This window comes from Perca flavescens, chromosome 17, assembly GCF_004354835.1.
Source record: "Perca flavescens isolate YP-PL-M2 chromosome 17, PFLA_1.0, whole genome shotgun sequence".
NCBI lineage: Eukaryota > Metazoa > Chordata > Actinopteri > Perciformes > Percidae > Perca > Perca flavescens.
The window spans coordinates 29,128,891-29,156,588 of NC_041347.1; the positions used below are offsets into that span (position 1 = coordinate 29,128,891).

Here is a 27,698-nt window from a genome sequence, read left to right on the forward strand (position 1 = left end):
CAGTTTAACTTCAGCTGAAACCTGCACAGATCTGCAACAGCTACATAAACCAACTCTTGGTGTCCTCCACTCTCTCTGTCTTTCTTAACAGATTTCTTTTAATTACCAGAGAAAGAAAGAGAGAGGGAAAGACACATGATCCATCCACGTGCGCAGTCGATTGTTATCTGAATGACTTTATTTAATTGGGCTGAAGCAGGAAGCAGGCAGAGCAAAATGACTTCTTTGTTCTTTTCAAATTGACTGCAACTCTGAGATACAAGAATCTGCTTTCAGAAGGGAGCGGCAGTGATTCACCCCACCTTTCACCTTGGCTTTCTTAAGTCTGGCATATGCTTTCTGAAAGGTGAAATACTGTATTTGTATCATCAGCATGAGGCATTCAGGAAACATGCTAAGCTCTAAGCGGTGTCAGGAATGCAGAACATTCTCTATTGAAAATACTATTTTGTAAAAGACAGTACCGTATGAATACACTCCTGGTGGACATACAGAAGTGTGAATGATTATGATTGATCTCTTCTTATTCTAATCTTTGTTAGAGAGAGAGACTGACATTTTTGGGGAATCCTGTGAGTCACGGGATTCCTGCGGAATGGGAGCCAATTTCACTAATCATCACGTGGACGGGACAGGGAAAAAAAAGTCAACGGGATCCGGCAGGATGGGAATTATAGCAATAAGTCGGTCTTTATATATATAAATATGCTGTTCTAATATGAATAAACGCTATTATCTTATGGGAATGGGACAGGAGGCGTTTTTCCAGGATTGGGAAAGGTCCGTCATAGGAGTTCTTTTGTGGGAGGGGGATGGAACATGACTGAAAATCCACTCCAGTGTCACCCTCTAATCTTCGTGATTTTCTACTAATATCCAAAGGGAAGCCCTCTAACCCTGTGGCTGCTCAAAATTGAGTTTCACTAAAGAACACTTTAGCAGAGAAGATGGTTAACAGAAAAGTTCCCTTTGTAAATATGAAATAATAATATTATGTATACTCAATTGCCAGTTTATTGGCTACACCTTGATAGAACTAATGCAGTCTAACTACCCTGCAGTAAATCCTACATTCATGGAAGAAGTTTTTTAAAAAACATTTTCATTGAGGTGTTACTTAAGGATGAACCGGGGACGCTGCAGTTCATGGCTGCAGAGGCGCCCCCTTTAAGGTCAATTTAACGGCTATATTTTGTGGTGCTGTTGAATTATATTATGTTATATTATACATTGGTATAAATGATGCCTACAGTACAGCTACAGTAAATATTTAAAACACTTTCAGTATGCTACAATTCAAAACACGAACTACAGCCTCCAAAACGACCATCAAATTAAATCAACATCTCTAAGACAGTTTCAACGGAACATTATAGCCTTCATGAAGGTAGGATTTAATGCAGGCTCACTGATGAACTTTAAACAAACAAATTCCCATTTAAGAGAAAGGATTCTTGTTACTCACAAAGTGTGTCACCAAGACTCTCAGCTACCTTACATTGACTTGAAGTTGAATTAAGAGTTGATTTTGAGGTTTTAGTGTTAGCTTTTTAAGTTTATTCTCAACGATCTGTATCTTATTCCATTACAGAGTCGTGAATAACATGTGTTTTACTGTTTTAGAAACAGGACTCTTTGGCATAGAAGCAACCCGTCCATTATAACATGCTCCTTTGGTTAAGCAGGATGCAAATTGATTGTTGATTGTTGCCTACAGATGTAGATGGGGCTAAGAAAATGTTATTTAGGTCACATCCTTTCTCGCCATTTTCATAATCCTCGAGTCAGTGACACATATACACCGATCACATCTGAGTCAACACAAACGTTACATTTACTGCATCGTGACTTGGCAGGCAGTCCCTCGGCTTTGGGTTTGCTCCTGTACGTTCACTGTTAATTTGCACATTGTTAAACAAATGTTTCCAGTGTTTGTTTCCATGTACCATCTTTTTATCCTTGCATCAGCCTATTAACAGGACAGTATGTGTTCAATAGAATTACAACAAATAGCCTGGCTTCGGCCTCCTAAGTTCAGCAACAACGATGGAACCGATCAGCGGTGATGTAACAGGACACCCGGGTAGATACGCTGATGATCGGCCCTTTTCCGGTGTAATGCTGTGATGCACGTCAGCTCCGTCGGCAACTTAAGTCATCTCGCCCACAAATTCCGTCCGTCTACGTTCACTATCTTAGTTTAGCGCGTTAGCATGCTAACATTTGCTAAATAGCACTACACACAAAGTACAGCTGAGGCTGATGGGAATGTCATTTGTTTTCTTTTGGTCATAAATCAATGTACCAGACAAACAATTCATGGTCTGGGAACCATGAATGACATGGCTTACACAATTTAATTTAATAGCTGTTGAGATGTTTCGAAATTAGGGTTGGGTACCGAAACCCGGTGCTAATACGGCACCGGTGCCTAAACGACCGGTATCTACCGGACCAAAGTGCAACGTGGATTTTGGTGCTTTATTTCGGTGCCACTTAAATGCCTTCTGCGCTGCTCTCTGATGCTCTGAAACGGACGTTAGAGGCAACAGGAGCATCGCTGCACATGGCGCTAGTAAAAACTTCACTCGACAGCAGGTAACGTTATCCTACCGTTAGCTAGCAGCTGGAGTAAACACAGTTAAAATGCTGACAGCTAAACGGTGTAAAGGGTGTCTGTGTTTCACTGGAGAGGACTCCAACAGCGGGACGTTAAGCAGCGTGCAGCTGCCGTTGTCAGAAAAACAACACAGACGCGGTGCGTTCACTTGAAACTAGTAAGCCTCGTGGTGCATTCAAAGTTATTGTAAAATACCCTCTTACCCTATTTTTTTAAGTATCGGTTCCAGCACCGTTTAGGCACCGGCACCGTTTTAAAAGTATTGTTTTAGCACTGGTATCGGAAAAAACCCAAACGATACCCAACCCTATACAGGATCCACCACAGTAGTCAACCCGGCCAACTGACCAGACGCCGCTAGCGTAGCTTAAAAAATCCACAGGTATCAAATTGAGAAATACATGAAATTGGCAAAAAGCTGCATGCTTAAACAATTCATTTGACAAGCTTTGACCAGCAAAACCAGCATGTTTGCTTAACAATTTGAATGATTAATCAATTATCAAGCTAGTTATCTGATAATATAATATAAATATGTTTTTCACGAATGAATGTATTTCAGCTTTAGCCACAAAAACAAGTTCATTATATTAACTAGAAATAAGCATTGAATACAGGCTTGTCTGGCTACCAACACCGAATCATTTCCATTGTTGGTTTCCTCTAAAGGACAACATCAGTAGGTCTATCTAAATCTAAATGAGCTGCCAGTTAAATATGTTCCAAGTGTGGTTCATTCTTACATTCAAAGCATAAAGATTCACTCTCAGAACAGCAGTGTAGTGACATGTCAGCAAATATTCCTTGTCTCTGAGCAAAACACAGCATCCCTGCTGGTTTCAGCGACACGGAACACCATCCCTTTGAGAAATAAACAACCTATCACATTGATAATTCACTTATTCAGCTTTTATTGGCTCTCCTTCAGTGAACTTCTACATCAACAACCTGCTTAGTTCTTCCTTTGGGCAGTGTTACCTTCATAAAATGTCCTTATTTTTGAACGACCAACTGTTTATTGCATTTTAGGAGGCAATCCTACTGACTACTAAACTATTTCTACTATTAGAAACTATTTTAATTCAAATGAACTCAATATATGCACTAATCCCTAATTTTGTGCCAGAACACAGCAGTGGATTTGAATTTTGTTTCTATGTGAAAGCTGAACCTATCCAGCCGAGCTCTAAGGCAGCCTGTCTCCATCTTCAGTGGCGTGACGTCACCAGGAGGAATCCAGTGGCAGCCAATCAGAGCCCTGCTTCATCATAGCGCCGTTTCCTGTCTGCTGACAGGCCTGAGATTCTCTCTCCTGTCAGCACAGAGAGAGGGATGCCCTGCGCGCTCGCTGACATCATCATTATCTTATCCCTTATCTTATACACCAAATTAATCATGGTTGTGTGACTGAGTGAGCTCCTTCAATGGCCTGTGGGCTTTCCATTTATCTGCTTCAATTTAAAATACTGTCACTGTTTTTTCATTTTTTTTTTACGTCCACAAGCACACAAACTAATGCATTAGCCAAGTACACTTACAACACTGTAAAGGTATAGTTTACTTATCAACCTGGTGTCTTCTGATGATATACCTCTCTGACATTTAGATAATTATTATCCTTCTTAGCATCTCATTCACGTAAAAAAAAAAAAAAAGTGCCTGAAGGATTTGTCTCCTTAGATTTAGGAATTGAAAATTGAAAAAAAAGGCTAATTTCATCAGTGTAATAATTTTGGAAGTGTCATTTGTATGACTGGTTTATTGCCTCACCAGAGTAACAGAGCAAAAAGAAATCACTACATCTGTAATACTTGTCAATAGTTACATTTAAATTGTAAAATGCTATTTAAAAACTTGAATTTAGGTTTTATAGCTTGCTTGACTTGCAGGAACCCTGTAAAAAGACTAAAAAGACTTGTGAAGGCAGTTTAGTACTGACACAATCTGCATAATCAAACAGCGTAAATATAATCTTAAACATTTAAAGATGCTCTGTATCGGCCCATACAGGTTTTAGGATCAATATTTGGTGATTGTAAAACTATTACTTTTTCACTTTCATTAGCAACGTAAAAAAACATCAATAAAGTGTTATCTTATGAATGTTAACACTTTAAAAATGCATATTGGCATCAACACATACGGGTGTGTTTAAAAGCTAGATGCATCAATTTATCCTACTAATAATAATATTTACAGTGAGCTTAACTATGATTTGCGTTGGTTAAGCTGTAAGCAGCTAGAGTCACATTCAGAGAGGTTTATTACAATGTACTGGTTAATAGTGTCTAAACTTAAGTAAGCGGCACTGGTAAAACATATTTTAACATTAGCTTGGTACAAACAGGCCTTAATCAGCCATAGCGCCTGAACATTAGTGGCTGCACTGAACCCTGTGACATGCATGAAAGCCCAGCAGCCATTAGGGTAACCACAAAATACATCCTGGGGCACGGCAGACTAAAAATAGACTCGGCACTTCACACAACAAGTGACTGTCTTTCACGATGATGGGATATTTACTGTAGGCCTATATGAGCCTCACCATCACTACGGACTGCCACGCTGCTGCTGCTGCTGGAGGAAAATATGAAACTAACATTCACCAGCTTCATCATCATCATCGTGGCAATTATAGACCCAAAGTAATCACTGTTATCATCCTACGGTCAACATCAGGGATCATAAAGGAAAATGACTCTCACTTTCATGGCCGAGAGAAGCTAAAAACCTCTGTGTCCTTTCACATAACATCAAATAAACGGCTTGTTTTGAACGCATTTGCTCTTTTTGCTTATTCTGGTAGTTATGCCTTCTTGTTAGGCACTCAGTACACTTTGCCTTTAGGTAAGGGCTTATTTAGCCCCTCTGACTACTGAACGTCACCATCCGCCATACAAGATGTATTCTGTTACCAGAAAAGGCCTTCAAAATCAATCAAAACCTCTCCAATTCAAAAACAATGAAAAGTTCAGGCTATCTATAAAACATCATAGTGTTGAGTCAACTCTGAACCAATCAGCTGTTAGATCAGGTGAGAGCCAGGCGTTTCCCATCATGCCCTGGGTGTTGGAGTCGGTGGAGAGCAACTGCGGTGCCTGGCTCTAAAAACGGCGGCCGCCTCGATCTCGTGAGGTTATCGTCGCCCACGTGCATTACTTCACAGCAGGTCGGGATCAAGTCTGACACAAATCTAACCGGCAGACATTAGGAGGTGATCCCTGGTGATCGATTCTGCACAGGCCTGTCTTTTTCTTGACCCAGCTTAATGACCCAACACGAAGGTCACTAGTTCCTATTATTAAGATTAAAACTACACATGTTAAGCCACTAAAAAGCTGTACTTTATCTATAAGTGCTTTACACTACACTGTGCTATCAAGGTTAAATGACTAATACCTACTGCGCTCCCTTTTCTTCAGATGACCCTCTGATCAGGGGTGGGAGTAGGGCTGGGTACTGAATTCAATACCTTTTAAGGCACCGAAAGAATTGCCTCAAAAGTGTCGCGTATCGAAAAATGCCTCGTCATTCAGTACCCAATTTCAGTATCTAAGGGGTAAATCTCATCAGCGTCAGTGAGCCAATAAGCATGCAGCATGCTTCTCCCAAGATCTAATAATGTTGCTGATTGGCTGTCTAACGTTACACGTTGCAGGAATAACTCTGCGTTATGCACAGAGACTGCGCACTTCGGGTGTGCAACAAAAAAAAAATCAATTCACATTCGTATCGAGATTCAAGCTCTACCGATTCAAAATCAATTCATAGAATTCCAAAAATGAATTCATATTTTTTAATAAAAAAAGTTTGGAATTTTTTTTTATTAATTTTTTTTTATTGTATGTCTACTGCAATCACATGGGGAAAGTAATTACATTTATATACTGAGAATCGTTTTTTAAATCGAGAATTGTTTTTGAATCAATATCGAATCGAATCGTTTCGATATAAAGATTTTTCTGAATTGTGCACCCCTACTGCGCATATGTAGTAGTCATATAAACAGTAATGTATAAAGAGGCAGATATCAGGACAGACATTACCAAAAAACATGAAAGCATCACTCTCCTTAACTTCTGTGAGCTACTGTGGTGAACACATTTAGCTGACAGTCAGTCTAAAGATGACTGAGATTAACCATTAACATAATGTAAAGAGTCAGTGCTTGCTATGGTCACTTGCATCTTTATTAATGTATAAGCTAAGCAGTGACTTTGAACTTTGTTTGAGGTTTCCCAATACAGCTTTAACAGAAACTAGCCTGGGCATAGTAAAACATTACAATAAGATACAGAAACATCCCAATGCACTGCCCAGTACGGCTGTCAATATGACCTCAAATCTATATTAAGATAAATAAGCAGATTTACACCATTAGCGATAACAAAGATTATTTTACATTCATCAGGGTATGTATTTCCTTCTCATGTTAGCTCACTTCTAATATGATTATTTTGATTAATTACCAGTTAAATACACTTGACTGTTAGCTAATTGGTTGGCTGACCTTTTGGCGGGATGTCACGGTTTGGTTTAACTGGTTGTGTACATTTATTTAAAAATGCAATATGGAGTAAATTTAGGTCTGTACGAGATTCATAATTTAAGTAATTTAAGAAAATCCGTTTGTTGTCCGGCTCTAATGCTGACAAGATAGATGGTAGACAGCTTTGGTCACAATTAATCTGAGTAAACAAAGAGGAAAACATCCCCCTAACAGGGCAACCTTTAGCAGTAATCAATACACACTTTAATCACAGCAAATGCCAACTGCTTTCAGTGTCACTGAACTTTAGAAACAACTGTGTCTCTTAAGTGTGTGGTCTTTAACCCTTTGTAACACACACACACACACACACACACAACAAAGTCCACATGTGCAATTACTCTAACAACCTTGTTAATAATAATAACCTAATAACCTAATCTAGAAACCAGAACAGCTACTATGTCAGTGGGAAAGGAAGAATACGTCCACGATAAACCCTTTTCCACCAATCTGTGCAAGTTCATCAGACAACTCAAACAAGCAAACTGTTGTATTGATTATTTGTTGATCCTGTCGTACAGGACTTGCAGGTTATCACCGCAGGAGGCTGGCTGGATTTGTGTCCATCTAGATGTTCCCATACACATCATGACCATTACCTGCCTGTCTGTGAGCAAATGATGGCAACCTGAGGCACCAACACTGTGGTGACTGGTTAACTGGCTGGATACAAGTTTCCCTCCGGCCCCTGAGATTATCATTACCTATCTTTTGCAACCGCACTGGCCCGGAGTAAACTGTCACAGGCTGACTGAATACTGAGCCTGAAAAAGCTGGTTGTTTCCACATATAAAATATCCTCATTCTCGTCACCACTCATCTGGAGGTCCATTATTAGACACAACCCTGCCACCTCTGGCATTAACAACGTTGCTATACAGCCAGGCGTTTTATCATTAGTTAAAGCAACACATGTATGTTTTCTCACGATGGGCGATAAAACAAGATAGAAAAAGACCTTGCTCCATTATGGGACTCCATCCCAGGTCTCAGGCCACATTTTCTCCGTCAGATTAAGCATACCTCCTCGTCGTCACATCGTCAAATGAATAACGTGGACAACAAGAAGACGTCAGCTACCATGGGATTACCCATATATTTCACATCTTTCAGTGAAATGGTTTGAGGACTTGGTGAATGGAGGGAACAGATTTTGTCACGGAAACACAATTTGAACGACACCTCAGGTTTATTACTTGACATTTAGGTAACAACTGTTATTTGAGTTTTTTTTACAGCACGTCTAGCAATACCATTGTTTGTGGCCTCTACACTATACAATAGCGGGGGATAGGGCTGGGCAATATATTGTTGTTATATTGATATGGTGATCTTGGACTAGATATCGTCTGAGATATTGGATATCGTAATGTGTGTTGTCTTTTCCTGGTTTTACTGGCTGCATTACAGTGAAGGTCAATATCTGAACTTACCAGACTGCTCTATTATTTGCCTTTAACCACTTAGTCATTATATCCACATTACTTATGATTATTTATAAAAAATCTCATTGTGTAAATATTATGTTGTCAACCCTACAATATCAATATTGATATTTCAAATATATCATGATAATTATTTTTTATCGATATCACCTAGCCATAGCAGGGAGGAGTACAAGTAACCCCGGCCACATATTAAATCATCCAGCGACAGTTTAGGTGAATGACCGATTTCTGTTAGCAAAGATTGTACGAACTTTGTACGATGTAATTAGCAAGGATCATTACTAGGGGTGGGAATCACCACAGGCCCCACGATACGATATCATCACGATATTTATGGCACGATACTTATGTCACGGTACCATACTAGGCTCAAAATAGCACCACACTTCAACGGTACAACGAGGGTCCCTACATGCAAACCGAAGCATTGAGAACGTTGTGTACAGACAGTTTATTAAAAAGATAGATTATCGAACCACGAACGCCGTGCAACCAGTAACATATCTCAAACACAGCGTTCGTGATTCGACTGCACATGACTGTTTTCTAAGATAGCGCCCGAATGTAATCACGAACGCTAGTCTTTATAATCTATCTTTGTAATAAACTGTCTGTACACTTACAAAGTTCTCAATGCTTCGGTTTACCTGTAGGGACCCTCATTATGCTACCGTTGAAGTGTGGTGCTATTTTGAGCCTTGTTAGTGGTATAAAATAGTGATTTACCAAGTGCCCCGAAAGCTAGCGTTAGCAGGTAACCACCGGTTTTGCGGTAGCTTGTTAAAAGCTAGAGACACATTTGATTAGCATGAAAACAGATCCCAGAGCACAGTCTACTGGGTACACATGTTATTAACCCCTAGGTTCATTTTGCGCCGGAATTGTCCTTTAAGTGTTGATGGAAAGCCAGTTCAGTTTTGTGGGCAAGCATGTCAAGTGCCTGAATTGGACCAAAAAAGGTGCCAGTACCCATGATCGTTGCATGTTTCTTGGATATATTAATATTCATGAGTATATCTTGTAGGGTGACTCCGAATCGATGATTCGATGCCAGGAGCCTAGTTCGACTAACCTTACCAATCTAGTCGAATCATCATCACAGACTGAAAATGTGGTTAAGAAAGGATCATTCCATTTGGGCTATATGGCGGTGCTGAATGGCTGATTTTACATAGCATTGCTTGTTTTCCCAGTGAATCGTTTATTAGTTCTTTTGGTAAGAAAAATCATCCTATTAATAATACTGTTATTAACCATTAGAATGAAGGGTAGTCATGTGGACGCTTTAATTGTACTCAGTACTGGTGAGTACTGGCCCATTTCAGGCACCGGTCGTGTCCGATAACGGGTGTATCGTCGCCCGCTGTCCGATAATGGGTGCGCGTAAGTTGTATTTACCTGTAATGGGAAGGAGGCGCTCTTGTTGCCCACATATCCCCGGACTACATGGCTCTGTATGGACAGAACACGGCATTCCATGGCACCTCCCGGTCAGCCGAGGAGGGACGCAGATAATCCGTTACTTCAACGATAATCACGTCTACACATAACAGTAGTAACAAAAAAAACTAAATTCAAACACAACGCCGTCAGTTGGAATGAAACAACGTTAGCTAGCAAGCTAACCAGCTGTGCGATACAGTGTGTGTGAGCGCGTGTGGTGGTTGTAGCGGGTGATGTGCAGCGAGTGTGTGTACAGAGAGAGGGAGAGAGACAGCTACACTGAAGGGCAAAACACACACACACACTTCACGCCGGTATTTCGTGCAGGCAATCTGAGAGACCGCCTAAACCATGTGACGTCACCACAGGGCCACTAAGCGCATCCTCAAAGAATCGGCTTTGGCATCCTCCTGATCCCTATCAACCATCAACACAGCTGGAATTGAATACATGTGAATGACAACTCTCTTCTATTTTGTGCTATTCTATTCTACCACTCCATTTTACATAGCCGAATTATTTTGGGAAACATTTTAAGTGGATTTACTATTCAGATTTGTCTTTCCCCTGCCAAAATAAAGGAGAAAGGACATTTCTATATTTTTATATATATATATATATATATATATATTATATATATATATATATATATATATATATATATATATATATATATCTCTTTTAGGATGTAGCTTGGTGCTGCACTTTTTTTTTTTGGTGTGTGTATTTGTGTCTGTGGTTGTGCCTCACACCATCTTTATCCACAGAGTCGTGACTGAGGAGGGGGGGGGGATCTGACTTGGCAAAGCTTGCCTCTGTCACCACACAACAGTCGGCAGTGCTGCTGAGTGAGACACAGAGTGCATGCACAAACAAACATAGCCAAATGCAGGTATAGGAGCCAGACAGAGGGAGAGTGTGAGGCGTAGAAACAGAGGGAGGTATACAGAGGTAAGCCAAACGGAGAGACGTTGAACTGACAGCTCCACCTGCTGTTCATCCAGGCCTTGACTGCTCTATGTGATGCTTTGATTGCATTTCAGACAAACATACTTGACACATACTGGTTAATATCAGTATATTAATATATCAACTTTAGTAAGCGGCACTGGTAAAACATATTTTAACATTAGCTTGGTACAAACAGGCCTTAATCAGCCATAGCGCCTGAACATTAGTGGCTGCACTGAACCCTGTGACATGCATGAAAGCCCAGCAGCCATTAGGGTAACCACAAAATACATCCTGGGGCACAGCAGACTAAAAATACACTCGGCACTTCACACAACAAGTGACTGTCTTTCACGATGATGGGATATTTACTGTAGGCCTATACGAGCCTCACCATCACTACGGACTGCCACGCTGCTGCTGCTTGAGGAAAATATGAAACTAACATTCACCAGCATCATCATCATCATGGCAATTATAGACCCAAAGCAATCACTGTGATCATCCTACGGTCAACATTAGGGATCATAAAGGAAAATGACTCTCACTTTCATGGCCGAGAGAAGCTAAAAACCTCTGTGTCCTTTCACATAACATCAAATAAATGGCTTGTTTTGAATGCATTCGCTTTTTTGGCCGCTTATTCTGGTAGTTATGCCTTCTTGTTAGGCACTCAGTACACTTTGCCTTTCGGTAAGGGCTTTATTACTACTGCTAATGTAGGTAATGACTCAACCGAAAGTCACTAGTTCCTATTATTAAGCTTAAGAATGAGACACTAAAAAGCTGAGCTCAATTGTTCCTTATCTGTAAGTGCTTTACAATCCACTGTGTTATTAAGGTTAATTGACTGATACCTACTTGCCTCTCTTTTCTTCAGATGACCCTCTGATCAGGAAACTCTGCTGTTTTAGTGCTTTTAGATTTGACGGCTGCCTTTGATACTGTCAACCACTCTATCCTTTTATCCTGACTCAAATAAAGTGTTGGCATTACGGGCATAGCCCTCAAATGGTTTGAATCTTACCTGACGGATAGGAGTTTTGTTGTCCACCTTGGTAATTGCTCTTCATCTTCTGCCCCTCTTTTCTTGTGGGGTCCCCCAAGGTTCCATTTTGGGACCCATTCTCTTTTCTCTGTACATGCTGCCCTTAGGGTCCATTTAAAAAAAAAAAACATAACATTTCATTCCATTGATTTGCAGACAATGTACATGTCTATTTGCCTCTAAAAAACATTGATAAGGACACACTTCAGCCTTTGCTGCTTGAGAGATCTCAAAATATGGTTGGATCCGAATTGTCTCTGTCTCAATGACAATAAGACTGATGTTGTTGTGTTTGGGCATGCTGAACATTTTAGTGCTTGTATAAATACTTTAGTTTCCCATATTCGTCCTTTTACCAAGAATCTGGGTGGGATTTTTAACAGTGCTTTTAAATTTAACAAACAGATTAGTTCTGTTGTTAAAACCAGTTTCTTCCAGCTGAGACTTTTGACTAAGGTTAAGCCCTACCTGCTGCGCAAAGACTTCGAAAGAGTCACACATGCATTTATTACGTCTCGATTAGACTACTGTGTCTCTTTATATGTTGGATTGAATCAGTCATCCCTTCGTCAGTTACAGTTAGTCCAGAACGCAGCAGCTCGACTTTTAACCGGGACCAAAAAGCGTGACCACATTACATCTGTTTTGGCCTCGCTCCACTGGCTTCCTGTCTGTTTCAGGATTGATTTTAAAATTGTATTGCTTGTTTTTAAGATTTTAAATGGGTTGTCGCCTTCTTATTTAAATAATAAGCCTTTGCAGTGGCTGCTCCAAACCTCTGGGATAGTTTACCTATTCATATAAGAACATCTCGGACCGTTGGGACATTCAAGTCCTTGCTTAAGACCCACTACGATTCGTTGGATTTCAATTCAAGTTGAGCTTTGATACCTTGACCTTTTTCTACTGCTGGTTACTTTGCATTGTGTATTGTTTGTGTACATTATCATTTTCTTTTGTTTTTTTTTAGCTTGTTAAGCACTTTGGTCAGCTATGGTTGTTTTTAAACGTGCTATAAATAAAATTGAACTGAACTGAACTGATCAGGGGTGGGAGACACAAATGATAATGTAAAAAGAGGCTGATATCATACCAGACATTACCAAAGAAAACAAACATAAAACCTATCAATGTGTAGAAACAGAGGGAGGCAGACAAGAGATGTTGAACTAACAGCTCCACCTGCTGTTCATCCAGGCCTCAACTGCTCTGTGACACTTTAATTGCATTTCTCACACACACACACACACACACACACACACACACAGAGGTTTGGGTTTGTTGGGACTAAAGAAGGAGGGTTGGGATAGTCACTGGAGTGTCTGATGAAGCAGAGGAGGAGAAAACAGTTAAAACCCGGCTGATCTCCAAGGGGACTGGACTGGACTGGATTAAACTAAACCAGATTGGACTAAATAGTGAACTGGACCAGACTGAAGAAGGACAGACATAGACTGGACTGGACTACAATAGAAACAAGCCTTGGTAGTACAACAGATTCCATGCTGACCTACTTAGCACAGTGGAGTCCATTATAACAGCTGATTGTCAGAGTCTTCATCTTTTCTCCCACTACAGAGAACACAAGACTTACTTTTTTGAAAGTGCTGCTTTAATAAAACATAATATTAATATATATATATATATATATATATATATATATATATATATATATATATATATATATATATATATATATATATATATATATATATAATGTATTACTATCATCATTGCACAGTACAAACAGCCAGGTATACATTTTCCTTTATTTTAATGTCAGATAACCCAAACAAACGTGATGTGCTTCCTCTTCTCTCGCTCTTGTTGTTCTCCCATGTAGTCAAATTGAGATGAGGAGGTAATGGAGGAGGAAGTCTGAGAGATGTCAGAGGAAGAGCATGAAGAGTAGGAGGTTGGCGTCATGGATCATTTGGAGTCCTGGTCCATATTGGGCTCTAAAGAGAAAACAGCAGTAAGTAATATTTGGGAACATATATATTTTCATTTGTTCACTTTACATATACTTTAATGATTCTATGCAGTGTAAAAAGTGGCTATGAATCAGCTGCAGTGCTACAGAGCTGAAACATCATGTTCCAGAGGTAAAAATACAATTCATAATCTCCATAATTAATTGGATTATTGGCCATAATATGTCATTGTGATGCCTTAAAAAGGTGTTTGTTTTTCTCGCATCCCTACTGAAAAAAAACTACACTATGCACTAATCCAAAAGTGAGTTAATCAATCAGATATGTTATGTTACCATGGAGATCTTAACCACTCCAAAAGTGTGTGACTGTAATCAGCTGCATCAGACATGATGTGCTTCTTGAGGGCAGACTGACCCGGTTTTGTATTAGAGCCAGATTAATAATGGGTTACACAATCCTAAGCATAACAGCGACGTGTCTGATTGGTGGAGCTGATGTTTACCTCACCAGCGAACGACTATTGAGCTGCTTCCACTGAACTCTACAATTGTTACGTACACAGACTGTACATTTGTATTTTCTTTTTTTTCCATTTTCCAATTCGTTTTTTGTGCAAAATCAAATGTTTTAAGGTCACTGTTTATCTTGTAGTTTGTTGGCTTGGTTTTGGGCTTAAAACTCTTAATATAAGCATTTTATAAAAAGGTTAATAGAATAAATGAATGGGGAAAATCACACGGACCCGTTCAAAAAGTGGCGGTGTATTTCTTGTTTTCTTATGGGCATATACCAATAATGATTAATCTGTGATAGGCCAAATATCCCTTGAGCACTACTTGTTATTGATGATGACTGATAAGGAAAGTTCATGTTGTCAGCGTAGATACTGTATCTCTATTAAATCATCAGCTCATATATATATATATCACAAAAATATATATTATAATAATAATATATGACAAAACTCCTACTCAAAAAGCGATATTACAAAATTTCATTTCAGACATTTATTTACTATTTTAATCATATATAACCTAAGACTTTGGTAAAGTCATTTCAATCACCACAACAATTCATACAACACATCGTAAGTTAAGGATTGTTCTCAAAAGAGATTTGAGTAATTTCAAAAAAAGCCAACATCAACGTGTTAGCTTTAGGCCCAAATTATCTCTTTACACATTGCTTTAGAAAACATTTGGGCGTGACTATACGGAAAGCCGAGTTTGTTCTGAACATTTTTTATATGAAACACATAAAGATCAGGTTATATGCAAGGTCAATTTAAGAAGATATGTGAAAATGCCCTTAGACCTCAGAGGGTTAAGCACATTCAAGCACAGAGGGATTTTCTGGAATATCCGTGAAGCAAATGAAAGGGATATTTACTTCCAGAACCTGCCCCTGATACAGCCCTACATATAATGCAGTGTGTAAAGTCCTAACAGTTCTTTGTGACTGAACCTCTCTCTCCACTGCATCTCTCTCTCACCGGTGAAGGTGAACTGAGGGAAGCTGCTCAGGTCTCCTCCTCCATAAAGTCTCTGGAGCTTTGCCGTCTCCTCTGACAGGGATTTTTCGTAATCTGGCTCCGCCTCCAACAGTCCTCCATTCAACCTTAGAGAGGAAGAGGAGTGGATGGGGGAAATAAAACCAGAAATGGTTGTCATTTAATAAATGTCTCCTGCACATTACATCTCAACATCACAGTTCCCCCTCAGTATTCCAGCTTTTTTTTTTTCTCGTGTTGTTATCGTGGAAATTTTGGAATCTCTGCCTCCAGTCATAATTTTTAAAAAGGTACTGTGTACATCATATTATATACTGTATATCATATAAACAGGAAGTATCTTGAGATACATTAGACAGACCTGGCCAAAGCTGCAGCATAAAATAATTAACATGATAACACTCAATGTCGCTCGAGTCAAATAGTAACATTCACATTTAGAACAATAATAATAACCTGAAAGACAGGACAGAAACTATATTCTTGCCTATTAGAAACAGTTATGTTCCAAATGAAGCACTTTTAAATTTGATGCATGGATGCCTGATACGGTGGCAGTTTATTTGGGGAAAAGCAGCTCTATTTCAAATATCTTTCTATTACTAACAGAGAACATTGTATCATTCAAAGCCTACGCATTAATAAATGACCCAAGGCTTCAATTCATTACATGAGAAGATCAATGCAACTGATGAACTATTCCTTTAACAAGCCAACCTATATGGAATTGAACCATCAGTCTGTTGGTGGTTCATAGGCCTTGGGACCATCCTAGGAAATATAACAGGAAACCTCTTTTGTCTCGCTACCTGCGCATGTTTTTGTATTCTCTGATCGTCTCCAGGAAGAGTCTCTGGACTGGATCTAAATCTGAAAAACACATGAGCAAAAAAAAAAAAAAAAAAAAAAAAAAACACTATTAAAAGCCAACCATAACATACAACGTTGATATTAGACAATTTATGACGTTTTTGAACGTTACAGACCAACATGTTTAAAATAACTAATTTCTAAAATATCCGTGCCTAGGAACTACAGTATGGTTAATGCTCAAGAAGGTTTATGGTTGTAGCAAAGACAGTTAATTTATGGTACAGTTGAAGTTAGGCAACTAAAACACTAGAATACAGTAAAGGCCTCAGGCTACATTTACAATGCTATGTTGTGGTGTTGTGGAGTTTTGAGCCAAAAGCGATCTCCGTGCAGTGTTTTTAGCTCCAGCAGAAGAACTAATCTCCGTTTAAACTAACACGACCAAACCGCATATCTCATCAACATTCTGGTATACTGGGCATGTATACTCCGCCCGTTGCTGGTAGTTGTCATGGTAACATTAGTAGCTTAGTCTCAGAGAACGAGACGTCGTGACCCAATCAGGCGGCGAAACGTTGGCGCCAGTATCGGTGTTGCCAAAGGTCTCCGTCTGCAGCCGTTGAGACCACAACACAACCCCGGAGATTCCAAACCTAAACGGGGTCAGAAGTGTTTCCAAATGTCTCTGGTTTAATGGCTCGGAAACACCAGAGCAGTGTGAATGCGAGGTGTAAACGTAGCAAACGTTATTTGTTTTTAAAACCAAAATGTAGCAATGTAAATGTAGCCTCAGTATGCTTCGAACAACGTGCTTGTCAGATCCCCGTTTCAACGATGTAATTTGGGGGCAACTGCATCCAATTAGAATTCTGGAACGTTATGAAACAGACAATTAGGGCTGCTCCCTCTTAGTCGATTAGTCGACTAATCGGTCGTTTTGGTTTTATGCTTTTTTTCATGCCGAATGACTTATTTCCAAGAAATGTACGAGCACATCTCTGGTAAACACAAGAATTAAAGCGGTGCTTTTTCATGACTCCTTGCGGAGAAACTCAGATTTACAGATCTGTCGATTAAATCAACTAATCGATTAGTCGATACAATTGAATGAGTGTTAGTCGACTAAGAAGGCTTCAGCCTGTGCTTGGTCCTCCTCCAGCGGCTCCTCCTTCAGAGCGGGAGAAGCTGGATAATCACATGTGACTGCCGTCGCCGTGACTGCCGTCGCCGTGACTGCCGTCGCCGTGACTGCCGTCGCCGTGTCAACGACGTCGACTGACCCACTGGCAACCGTTGCTGTAACAGGACAGATACGGATAAGAGCTGATTCTACCGACTAAAGCCTCAACTTCTGTTATAGTCCAAATCTCCGACAGCTTAAAGTGCTCATATTCTGCTCATTTTCAGGTTCATAATTGTATTTAGAGGTTGTACAAGAATAGGTTTACATGGTTTAATTTTCAAAAAACACCATATTTTTGTTGTACTGCACATTGCTGCAGCTCCTCTTTTCACCCTGTGTGTTGAGCTCTGTTTTAGCTACCGAGTGAGGCATCTCACTTCTGTTCCATCTTTGTTGGGAGTCACACATGTGTAGTAGCTAGGTAAGGACTACTAGCCAGTCAGAAGCAGAGTATGAGGGCGTGCCCTGACAGTACCTAGGTAAGGACTACTAGCCAGTCAGAAGCAGAGTATGAGGGCGTGCCACGCTAGCAGCTAGGCGAGCATTATAACATGTGTTACAAAGTGACCACGTTTGTCTCTGAAGTAAAGGCTGGACTACAATAGAGCTGTTTGGAGCAGTTTGTGAACAGTGTTTTCTGTTGGAGATGGTAAGTCCCTTTGGGGTGGACTTTGGGCTTTTTCACTTTGTAAACCTATAATGTGCACAAAAGTATATATAACACAGTAAAGGAAAGGGAAAAAGCCAAAAAGGATAATATGAGCACTTTAACAAAATGATTTCTGCTCTGTTTGTATCTCCTCTGATTTTGTCTCAGTTTCAATCAACACATCTATTTTTAAGGCCAGTTACACACTGCCTGCGCGGCTTGAGCGTGGCGTTTTCTGTCTTTACACACCAGAAACGTGTCTGACGTGGCGCTGCTGCTGCTAGCCTTGTCTGGACACATGTATGTTTCCCATTGATAAGATGAAATACCATGTTAAACATGAATATATATATACTGATTTGATTACAGCAAAGACAATGTCGGCAGTATTGACGGCAAAATAGGCTACAGAACATTTCGTTCAGTATTGACAGGTGCAATATTGGAAAATCGATTTTTTTTTTTTATTACATTTATATCTACATTTGTATCAAAACCTAGAGACTTTCAAACATCAACATGTCATTTATTAATATGTATTTGTGTCTAAATGACATATAAACATCTTTTCCTATTCTATTTTGCCTGGAAATGCTTCCAACACGCTTGCGCGTCGCGTGAAAAATAGGTGTCGGTTCTATTTCTAGCAGGCACGCGTTTTTGGCGCGTCTCACGCAGTTCAGTGTGTAAGCTCTGAGCTGTTAACATGGGAGCCGAAATATAAACGCTAACGCCACACATCCAGTGTGTAACCGGCCTTATGTCTCCATCACAGAGTTTAAAGGAATATTTTAACATTTTGGGAAACACGTTTCTTAGCTTTCTTGCGGAGAGCTTGGAAATGATCAGCCAGGGGGAAACTGCCCACCTGGCTCTTTCCAAAGTTTACGAAATCCACCTATATACACCTCCGATTGTCACGTTAACATGCTATATCTACTACGTCTAATCCTGACACAAATAGAAATGTAAAAACAGCAATGTGTGATCTTACACTGAATTACATGAGGTGACAATTTCTTGACGAATATCAGTTTATCTGCCGCCCAAGAGTGTCACTGCGGCCAACTGGAGCTCAAAGAAGAAACAGTTACAGCATGTAATTCCCCAGCATGTCATTTTTTACATGTCTGTTTGTGTACGGACCAAAGTATGAGAAACAACTTGTTAACTAGTGAGCTTTATAGCTGCTGAGAGGCATATTTTTGAACTTTGGACTTTTGTTTCATGCTTCAAGTCTTAATGCTAAGCTAAGCTAATCGCCTTCAGGAGTCAAACTTACCATCCAAAATATCAGCTCTTACATGCTCCGTTAACCCTGTCACGTGTCCAGAAACGGATGAGAGTAGCTCATCCATCAGTGCATCTGTCTGCAGATCTTCAGACAGAATGCCAGCTTCAGACTGAGATAGAGACTCGATCTTCAAAGCCTCAGACGTCTCTTCCGATGCCACCATATTATCTACCTCCATCCTCTTCTCTCCAGCAACAATCTCACTTTCTTTCTCCAGATAATTGGTGGTTTCGCTCAGAGACCCATTTTCCAGAGTTCCCACGGAGGCCTCATCTTCAGCCAAGGTCAAAGACTTCAGACTCATGGCCTCCAAGAAGTTCGCTTGCTGCTCTCCGGACTCCTTTTCTGCTTCCTGACCAGTCGCTTCATCCAGTTGCCCCACTTTTTGGTTAAAAAGTAAAGCGTCAGGAGACTGCCTCGGTCCTTGCTCAGGACCGAACGTGGCCTCCAGCTTAACAGCTGTTTCTGCTTGTATTGCATCGGTGGCTTCAGAGATAGAATCAAGTGTTAAAATGTCAGCCTCTGTGTCCTCGAAAACTGCAACGTCTTCTATTGTGGCAGTAACTTTCATCTTCTCCTCTTTTGCTAGTGCAACAGCTTCGTTCTCGACTGCATTCCTCGTTTCTCGCAGTACATCAGTTTCAAGGCCTCCAACTTCAGCCTTCCCTTTCGCTGAAGTTATAGATTCCAGCGTCATGGCTTCTGTTTCGGGTGCCTTCTCCTCCGTCTGCAAAGACTCTCCATGTGCTCCTACAGGTGGATTGGAGGCTGAACTGGTTTTTAACGTGCCACGAGTTTCGGAAAGCACCGCAGGAACGTGACAGAGACGCTCTTTCACCAAAGTGCCGCTTCCTCCTTCTTGAAGATCCTCAGACAGAGAGTCCCGATGTAAAAGAACGTCAGTTAAAATCTCGCTCTCGTCTTTGCTTGAATTCTCCGTTTCAGCTGCGGCTTTGTCATCGGCTCCGATCCCCGTCTGGACTGACAACTCTTGAAACGTTTTTTCTGCCTTTTCATCGAGCATCGATTTTGTTCGGAGGAGCTCATCGGTTTTTAAAGACCCTACCAGAGCCTGGTCTACATGGAGCGTTACTGATTCGAACGTAATTTCTTCAGACTGGCTCACTCCCTCCTCCACAGCGACACTTTCTGAGCGTGATTCTACTGTAGATTCGTTTTTCAAAGGCAAGGGCGCAGATTCTTGGGCATTTTTGATTAAGGCAGTGCGTGGGAGGTTATCAGCGGCTTCAGTTTCTATCGTAGGCTCTATTGTACCTTCAGAAACAGAAGAGCAGCTGGCCTCTGCTGCTGGTTCTATGGTTTCTATTAAAGGTTCTTCTTCAGCAGGACCTGAGTCTGTGCTGTTGGTTTGTACTGCTTGAGGTGCTGTATCTGCTTCTGCCTCTATTGTAGTTTCTACTGACCCCTCAGCAACAGCAGATCTGCTCTCTAGTGCTTCCAGAGGAGAGGAGCCGGCCTCTACTGATGGCTTTATTGTAGTTTCTATTAAGCGTTCTCCTTCAGCAGTGTGCAAGAGATTAACAGGACCTGTGCTGTTGGTTTGTACCGCTTGAGCTGGAGCATCTACTGTTGCATCTACTGTACGCTCTACTGCACATTCGACAAGAGCAGCTCTACTCTCTAGTGTTTCCACAGGAAAATGGCTGGCTTCTACCGGGGATTCTATTGTAGTTTCTATTAGGGGGTCTTCTTTGGTAGTTTGTGAGACATCAACCACTCCTGAGTCTGTGCTGTTGGTTTGTACTGCTTGAGCTGGACCGTCTACTGTACGCTCTACTGCACATTCAACAAGAGCAGCTCTATTCTCTAGTGTTTCCAGAGGAGAGGTGCTGGTCTCTAGTGACGGTTCAACTGTAGTTTCTAACACAGGTTCTACTGTTGCAGTGTGTGAAATGTCAACCGCTCTTAAATCTGGGCTTTTTCTTTCTACTTTCTGAGCTGCTGCATCTACTATGACGTCTATCGTAGGCTCTACTGGACGCTCTACAACGTCGGCTCTAGTTTCTAGTGTTTCCACAGGAAAACGGCTGGCTTCTACTGGGGATTCTATTGTAGTTTCTATTAGGGGTTCTTCTTTGGCAGTGTGTGAGACATCCACCACTCCTGAGTCTGCGCGTTTGGTTTGTACTGCCTCAGTTGGAGCATCTACGGTAGGCTCTACGGGACCTTCAACAACAGCAGCTCTAACTTCTGGTGTTTCCGCAGGAGATAGGCGCGGCTCTACTCGTGATTCTATTCTAGTTTCTATTATGGGTTCTCGTGTAGCAGCTGGAAAAGATGATGTCTCTGCGTTGGCCTCCACCGTGCGGGCTGATAAGGGCAGTGCTTTGGCAGGTTTGAGTTCAACTGGCTCCGTGGCCGTTTCTACTTTGGTTTTTATTGTTTCAGCCGAGGTTTGGCATTCTATCGCCGCTGCTTCTGATCCTAACGATGCCGGTGTTGTGCTGCTTGGAGAGGAACCTGAGGTTGTAGAAAGAGTCACATACAAAAGACTATCAGCATCAACGTGTTTAAAACTAGAAGCAGCAGGAAAGACGGACACTGTTGGTTCAGTCTTTGACAAAGGAGGAGCATTTGGGGTGGAGACCATCACTGAGGAGGTGGAAGGAGGTTGGGTAGGAACGGAGGAGGCTTTGGCAGGTCGAGCTGTGGGAGAGAGGGATGGAAAAAAAAAAAGAGGATGTAAGGGGATTGGAGAGGGGGGAAGAGGGATAAGTAAAACCACTCAGCACAGACATGCCAGGAACAAGCAGAACAAATCAGCGTTTGAATGATTGAATTAATTAACAGTCTGTTACTGCTGTACACCTGCTGTGTTTAAAAAAAATCATACTCTACACGACATCCTGAATGTGCCGACCTTTACCAGCAGGAGGCGCCGTGCCCGGCCTGCGCTGGGAGAAGAGCTGCTCCAGGAGTTTAGCGACATCCACCGCTGGCTGAGGCTTGGCTTTCTCTGTCAGTAAAAGAAAATACAGACTGAACATCAAATCACTTCAGTACAGGCCTGTCTCTATATAAAAATAAAACTAAGCAGATCACAATATCTTTTTATTGCTGTACAAATATTACATACAATTATATTGTGATAGGGGATTTTATCGATATTGCCCATACCTTGTAGACTGGGTAGACCCAGCCTGATCTGCCGGCGATTTGATTTCGCCCTGCAGCTCAGGCTGGAAACCTGTACATTTATCTATCCTGCTTCCGTTACAAATTTGCGGGGAACCAATCACAAACAAACACACAAGCTCATCCACCTGGCGCGCTATTGGCGGGTTTAACACGATGACGAAAGAGATGCGACCAAGCAGCTTCTTTTTACGTTCGACATGGCGGCCACCGAAGCGCAGCAGCCCGTTGATGCCGCTGTCGCTGCTACGTCACCCGGATCGTTGCTCTGATTGGTTGAAGGACTATCCAATTGCGTACAGCGTCTTTTGAACTATGCCCGTTGATCACGCCTCTTGTGCAGTAGAAAACACAGAGCAGACTCCCCAGACTAAAGTACAATCTTAAAAGATTGAGTTTGGTCTGGTGATAGCCAGACTACATACCTATCTAAACTCTAGTGTTTTTCAAAGAAGCACCTGTACAATTTCAATGGGACATAATAACAGATTGTATGACCATTTTGGTCATGAATTTCATGCACCTTCTGGAATGAATGAATGAATAGATAGATAGATAGATTTTTATTGATCCCAAAGAATGGGAAATAACATAAATAAATCATCTAAAAGCAAAAATACTATTAAATGTGGGTCCCTGGGCTAATTTGTGTCAGTTTAGGGGTCCTCTCTCACCACTAGTTACCGTTCTTACTCTTCCATTAGTGTAGAAGGAATAGAATACAGTAACATTTGGATATTACAAGTAAAGACCTGACAGAAAATCAAGTGTTTGTCTTACTGATGTGTGTCCTGCGGGGGGGTTGTCTGTCTGATGGTTTGGAGCTGAACAGTGCAGTTTGCCGCCTCCATACCACTCTGCACAACTCCCTGTTAATACACTGGACACACACACACACCCATCAAGTTATGGGATGCACAAGGTCATTCCGGTGACAGGTGGCAAACTTGTTTCCAGTTTAAATAGTTACACTTCCAGGTAGTCACACACAAGTTTTGTTCCTGTTCAAAAAGTCAACATTAAAAATATTATCTTAGGTTTGTCCCAATGTGCTTTAATCAATGACAGTTACATATTTTGCAAGTACATACTGGTATTATGTAAATTTCATTTTGAAAAGCACTTTACATATAGAAGGGCCTCGCTCACATTGGCCCTCATTTATGAAACGTGCGTACGACCTAAAACACGCGTACGACTGGCGTACGACGATTCCTACGCAAAGCTCGGCATTTATCAATTTGGACGTGAGCGTAGGCTGCGATCAAATCTCACGTCTGGTCTGAACTGGTGTGCGCAAGTTTCTGAGTCAGCGTGGCCTTGCAGTGCAGCATATAATCAGTTTAACAGGAGAAGGAGAAGTCATCAGTTGATCACTTATCAGCAATGGCAGATCTGGCTCTTTTAGAAGACCTCTATGAGCCGGTACAATAGTGGACATGTACGCACACGTGCCACGGTGGAGCGCTCCATCGGATTGTTTAAGGGCATCGCATCAGTGGGGGGGGCGGCTATACACGGCAGAAAAAGTCTGCAACATTGTTTTAGCCTGTGGGGTTCTGCACAACATCTCACAGGGAAACTGGGTGCCATAAATGTAGCGATGGAGCCAGATGACCCGATGCCCAGAGAGCAGTGTCCAGAACAGCCCCCACTGAAGGAGACAGGATATTATTATTCCTCGCTTTTAAAAGGTAGCCTATAGTGTTATGTTTGGCAATGATATTCATAGGCTACAGGAAACATGACGATGCACAACATTTTTATTTATTATTCAGGTTTTCATTTCTATGTCGTGAACGATTTATTTTTGCCATTGACCGAGTTATTTCGGCTTGTTTTCCCAGCCCCTCTGCTGTCAGGAGACAGGGTCGTGGTGGTGTGCCAGCACGGGGGGGACACACGCGCTCTCCCTCAGCTGTTGTCTCGTTCTGACTCATGAAAAAAACACGAGTAAAATATCACTGCATAAACTCCGCTACCGTGTATTTATTTAAATATAGGTACACCATGTAGGCCTAAGAGATTGCAATAAGCCCGTATATTACTATTAGGACTATAGAAAATGTGTCAAGGATGTATAAATTAAATAGGCTAAACTTCAGCTGGAGTCCGATTTACTACGGCAACACTGTTGACCGCATCAGTGATCTCTTTCCATTCCGCATTCTTTCTACAGCCTTTAATACCAGTTTTCAGGCTGCCAAAAAGTACACACGTTAGTGCAAATGAACCAGAGATATCAGGGTTTCAATCTCCACCTCTGAAAAGTTCCGCTTCTCAGCCGGATTACGTCTCGCCATGTCGTAAATTGTAGGGGCGAGGCCTCAAAACCCAGAATATATTGGGGCGTGGTATTTAAATTACGATCGTTTCCAGCCGCTGCGTTTATCAATGTAATACCATTCTTACGCTCTGATTGGTGTGATACGAACGTTTCATGAATCCCACGTGAAGCCTGTCGTAAGATGATTTCTGCGCTCATATCTGCGCTGGTTTCTACGTTAGGTTGATAAATGAGGGCCAGTATGTTTTTAGTGTTTACATTTAGAGACACGTACATTTTACAGCTGAGGAGTTTGAGTAAACGTGCAATGCATGCAACAATAACCTTATGAATGTCTGTATGCGAAGGTATTGAAAAGGCAAGTTTCAGTCATTACTATTCATAGTTTAGTACATGGGGTGAATTTAAAGTCATGTGTAATTGAGAATGAAAAACAACAAAATGACTTATACTTACGCATAATCCTATTCCTCTTCTGACAAATGCAGCGGCCATGGTTGTTTAATTCAAACAGATCTGTGTTAGTGTGTAGGCTACAGTAAGTTTCTCCTCTTGAGGAGGAATGTCAGGTCGCTCTGGGAAAGTACTTCATGTCCTTTCGCTCTCCGTCCTCCACCATGTTAAGCTGTTTTTTTTTTTTTTAACGCTTTAGACCCACTGAGGAATCTTTTAAAGGGTGATAAAAATGCACAAAATGCCAAATAACAAATCGCAATGACCTCATTTAGCTAGCTAATGTAAACGCGCAGATAAAGACCCTCTTCATGCGTTGGCCCGAACCGATTAAATCCACTTCTAACCGTTTGTTTTTCTTTGTTTGTTAGCCAGCTGACATGTTTTTGTGTATTACAGCTGTCCTGTGTGTTTTTATAGCACATAAAGCGCTCTGTTGGTTTAAAGCATTGACATAAGGTTTAAAGCCTCCAAAGACTGGGGTCAAGAACCACAAAAGAAGACGAGCGGACTTCCGGCCACGGTTATCAAAATAAAAGCCTCAACTGAGAACCTAAATGTGGTGTGATGAAGAAGGGCCGGCTCACGAATCACAAAGCCCCAGAATGTAATCATTTTAACACTTGTGTTGACTTCGGGTCCCGTTTTCATTTTTTATTTTATATCAGAAAATATGGGACTTAGAAATAAGCGCTGAAAATTTGTAAAAGAAAAATTTAACAATTTAAAACTTTGGAGAAAGCAAAAACAAACTGTGAAAAAAAGGCGTCAAAAACGTCGAAGGGTTAATCTTGATTTCTAGACTACTTTCAGGGGGAAAAAATTATCCTGTCAAAATCCAAAACCATGCACATTCTGCACCTGCAAATTACCGTCACCTGCTGTGTTGACAGGATTCTAGGCTATAACCATATATATAGAACAATATATAATATCTATGGCTATAACACTAGTGATGAAATATTCAGCTCTGAAAAGGTTATGTGTATGTAAAGCTCCTCCTCAGGAATTAAACAAGTAGATAATATTATGTTTATCCAATACAATTATCCATGTTAAAATGGACATTCTCAGCACTGTTTTCTGCGTTAAATGGTGTGTCATATTATGTTCATTTTCAGGTTTAATTTTCAGAAAACACCATATATTTGTTGTACTGCACATTGCTGCAGCTCCTCTTTTCACCCTGTGTGTTGAGCTCTCTGTTTTAGCTACAGAGTGAGACATCTCACTTCTGTTCCATCTTTGTTGGGAGTCGCACATGCGCAGTAGCTAGGTAAGGACTATTAGCCAGTCAGAAGCAGAGTATGAGGGCGTGTCCTGACAGTATCTAGGTAAGGACTACTAGCCAGTCAGAAGCAGAGTATGAGGGCGTACCACGCTAGCAGCTAGACAACACACACAAAGCTGAAGGTAACAGACGTCCGGCCGTAAAGAAGGACATCCGGCGCAATTTCCGGTGGCAACGGAGCGATCCCGGAAGTGGAAGGTCGTGGATATAGACTAAGTGCATTGTTACCTTGGATTCAGTTGTAGCAGGATGGAGAGAGTACAGGGTGGCTTTGGCTGTCAACAATAAATGTTTTTAGGAATAATCTTGTCTCCTGCATGAACTGTCCGTAGCTAAATAGGGTAGGCCTATGCTATGGTACGCTATTTTAACGTGGGCCATAATGGTAACATTTTTACATGTGGTGTAAAAAGTTTGAGAAGCACTGAGCTAGGACAATGCCCATATGTTTAGTATGTGAATTTGAAAAGTAACTATAGCTCTTAAATAAATGTAGAGAAGTAGAAGTAGAAAATAGCATAAAATGGAAAGACAGTAAAGAAAAGTACCTCAAAATTGTACTACCAATTGTACTTAGTTACTTTCCAGACGCTTTTATTTTGAAGGAAGGGTTGGCTAAATTCTGGCGTTTTTGTGGCTACATTTCTGTTTTGACGCAGATTGGTTGGCAGCCAGCACAAGACAGAGCTGGAGCAAGGTCATGGGCGATTTTAGACTCTTTTTAGGGGGGCTCTTTTTTACAATTTTGGTGCTTCAAGTGAGAGTTTGCCTACTTGTCTGTCAGTGATAGAGGACACACAATTATAGGTTCAAAGGGCTTGAAACAGGTTTAATATCCTGTGTCACTGTAGCCAATGCTATGCACCTGTAACCCATTGAGGGGTTAACAGAAAGGTAGTGATGGCCAAACGGAGGAGGTTGTGCCAGACTCCCGCCTTTGGCTGAGTCTCTATCTGATCTGTCAGAGGGAGAGCAGGAGACGGTTGTAAAGTTTAACGTTGGTAGTCCCCAGAGAAGAAGTTGGTCATTTCATGGCGCAGATTAGAACCCAAATTGAAACGTA

At 41.1% G+C, this 27,698-nt stretch overlaps 2 protein-coding genes across 6 annotated transcripts in view; both read right to left on the reverse strand.

The window, feature by feature from the left end:
* Window positions 1-10,394, reverse strand: part of LOC114572138 (pyridoxal kinase) — a 30,180-nt gene extending 19,786 nt beyond the window's left edge. The window contains exon 1 of the mRNA XM_028603601.1: window positions 10,019-10,394. Coding sequence (XP_028459402.1) covers window positions 10,019-10,099 — 81 coding nt within the window. The 5' untranslated portion in view covers window positions 10,100-10,394. The remainder of the gene's footprint in view (window positions 1-10,018) is intronic.
* A 3,419-nt stretch (window positions 10,395-13,813) lies between these two features.
* Window positions 13,814-25,827, reverse strand: si:dkey-22n8.3 (mucin-17). 5 transcript variants are annotated; one of them, XM_028603246.1, is made up of 7 exons: window positions 25,348-25,827; window positions 23,385-23,484; window positions 22,336-22,425; window positions 19,437-22,115; window positions 16,319-16,379; window positions 15,492-15,616; window positions 13,814-14,020 (listed from the first exon to the last, which is right to left on the reverse strand). In XM_028603246.1, exons 1-7 carry the CDS (start codon window positions 25,384-25,386, stop codon window positions 13,992-13,994), a joined length of 3,123 nt encoding a protein of 1,040 aa, XP_028459047.1. In that variant the 5' UTR covers window positions 25,387-25,827; the 3' UTR covers window positions 13,814-13,991. The 5 variants fall into 5 exon arrangements, with proteins under 5 accessions (XP_028459047.1, XP_028459046.1, XP_028459050.1 ...); XM_028603245.1 differs by having other exon boundaries at window positions 22,330-22,425; XM_028603249.1 differs by lacking the exon at window positions 23,385-23,484 and having other exon boundaries at window positions 22,330-22,425.
* Window positions 25,828-27,698: the final 1,871 nt, after the last annotated feature.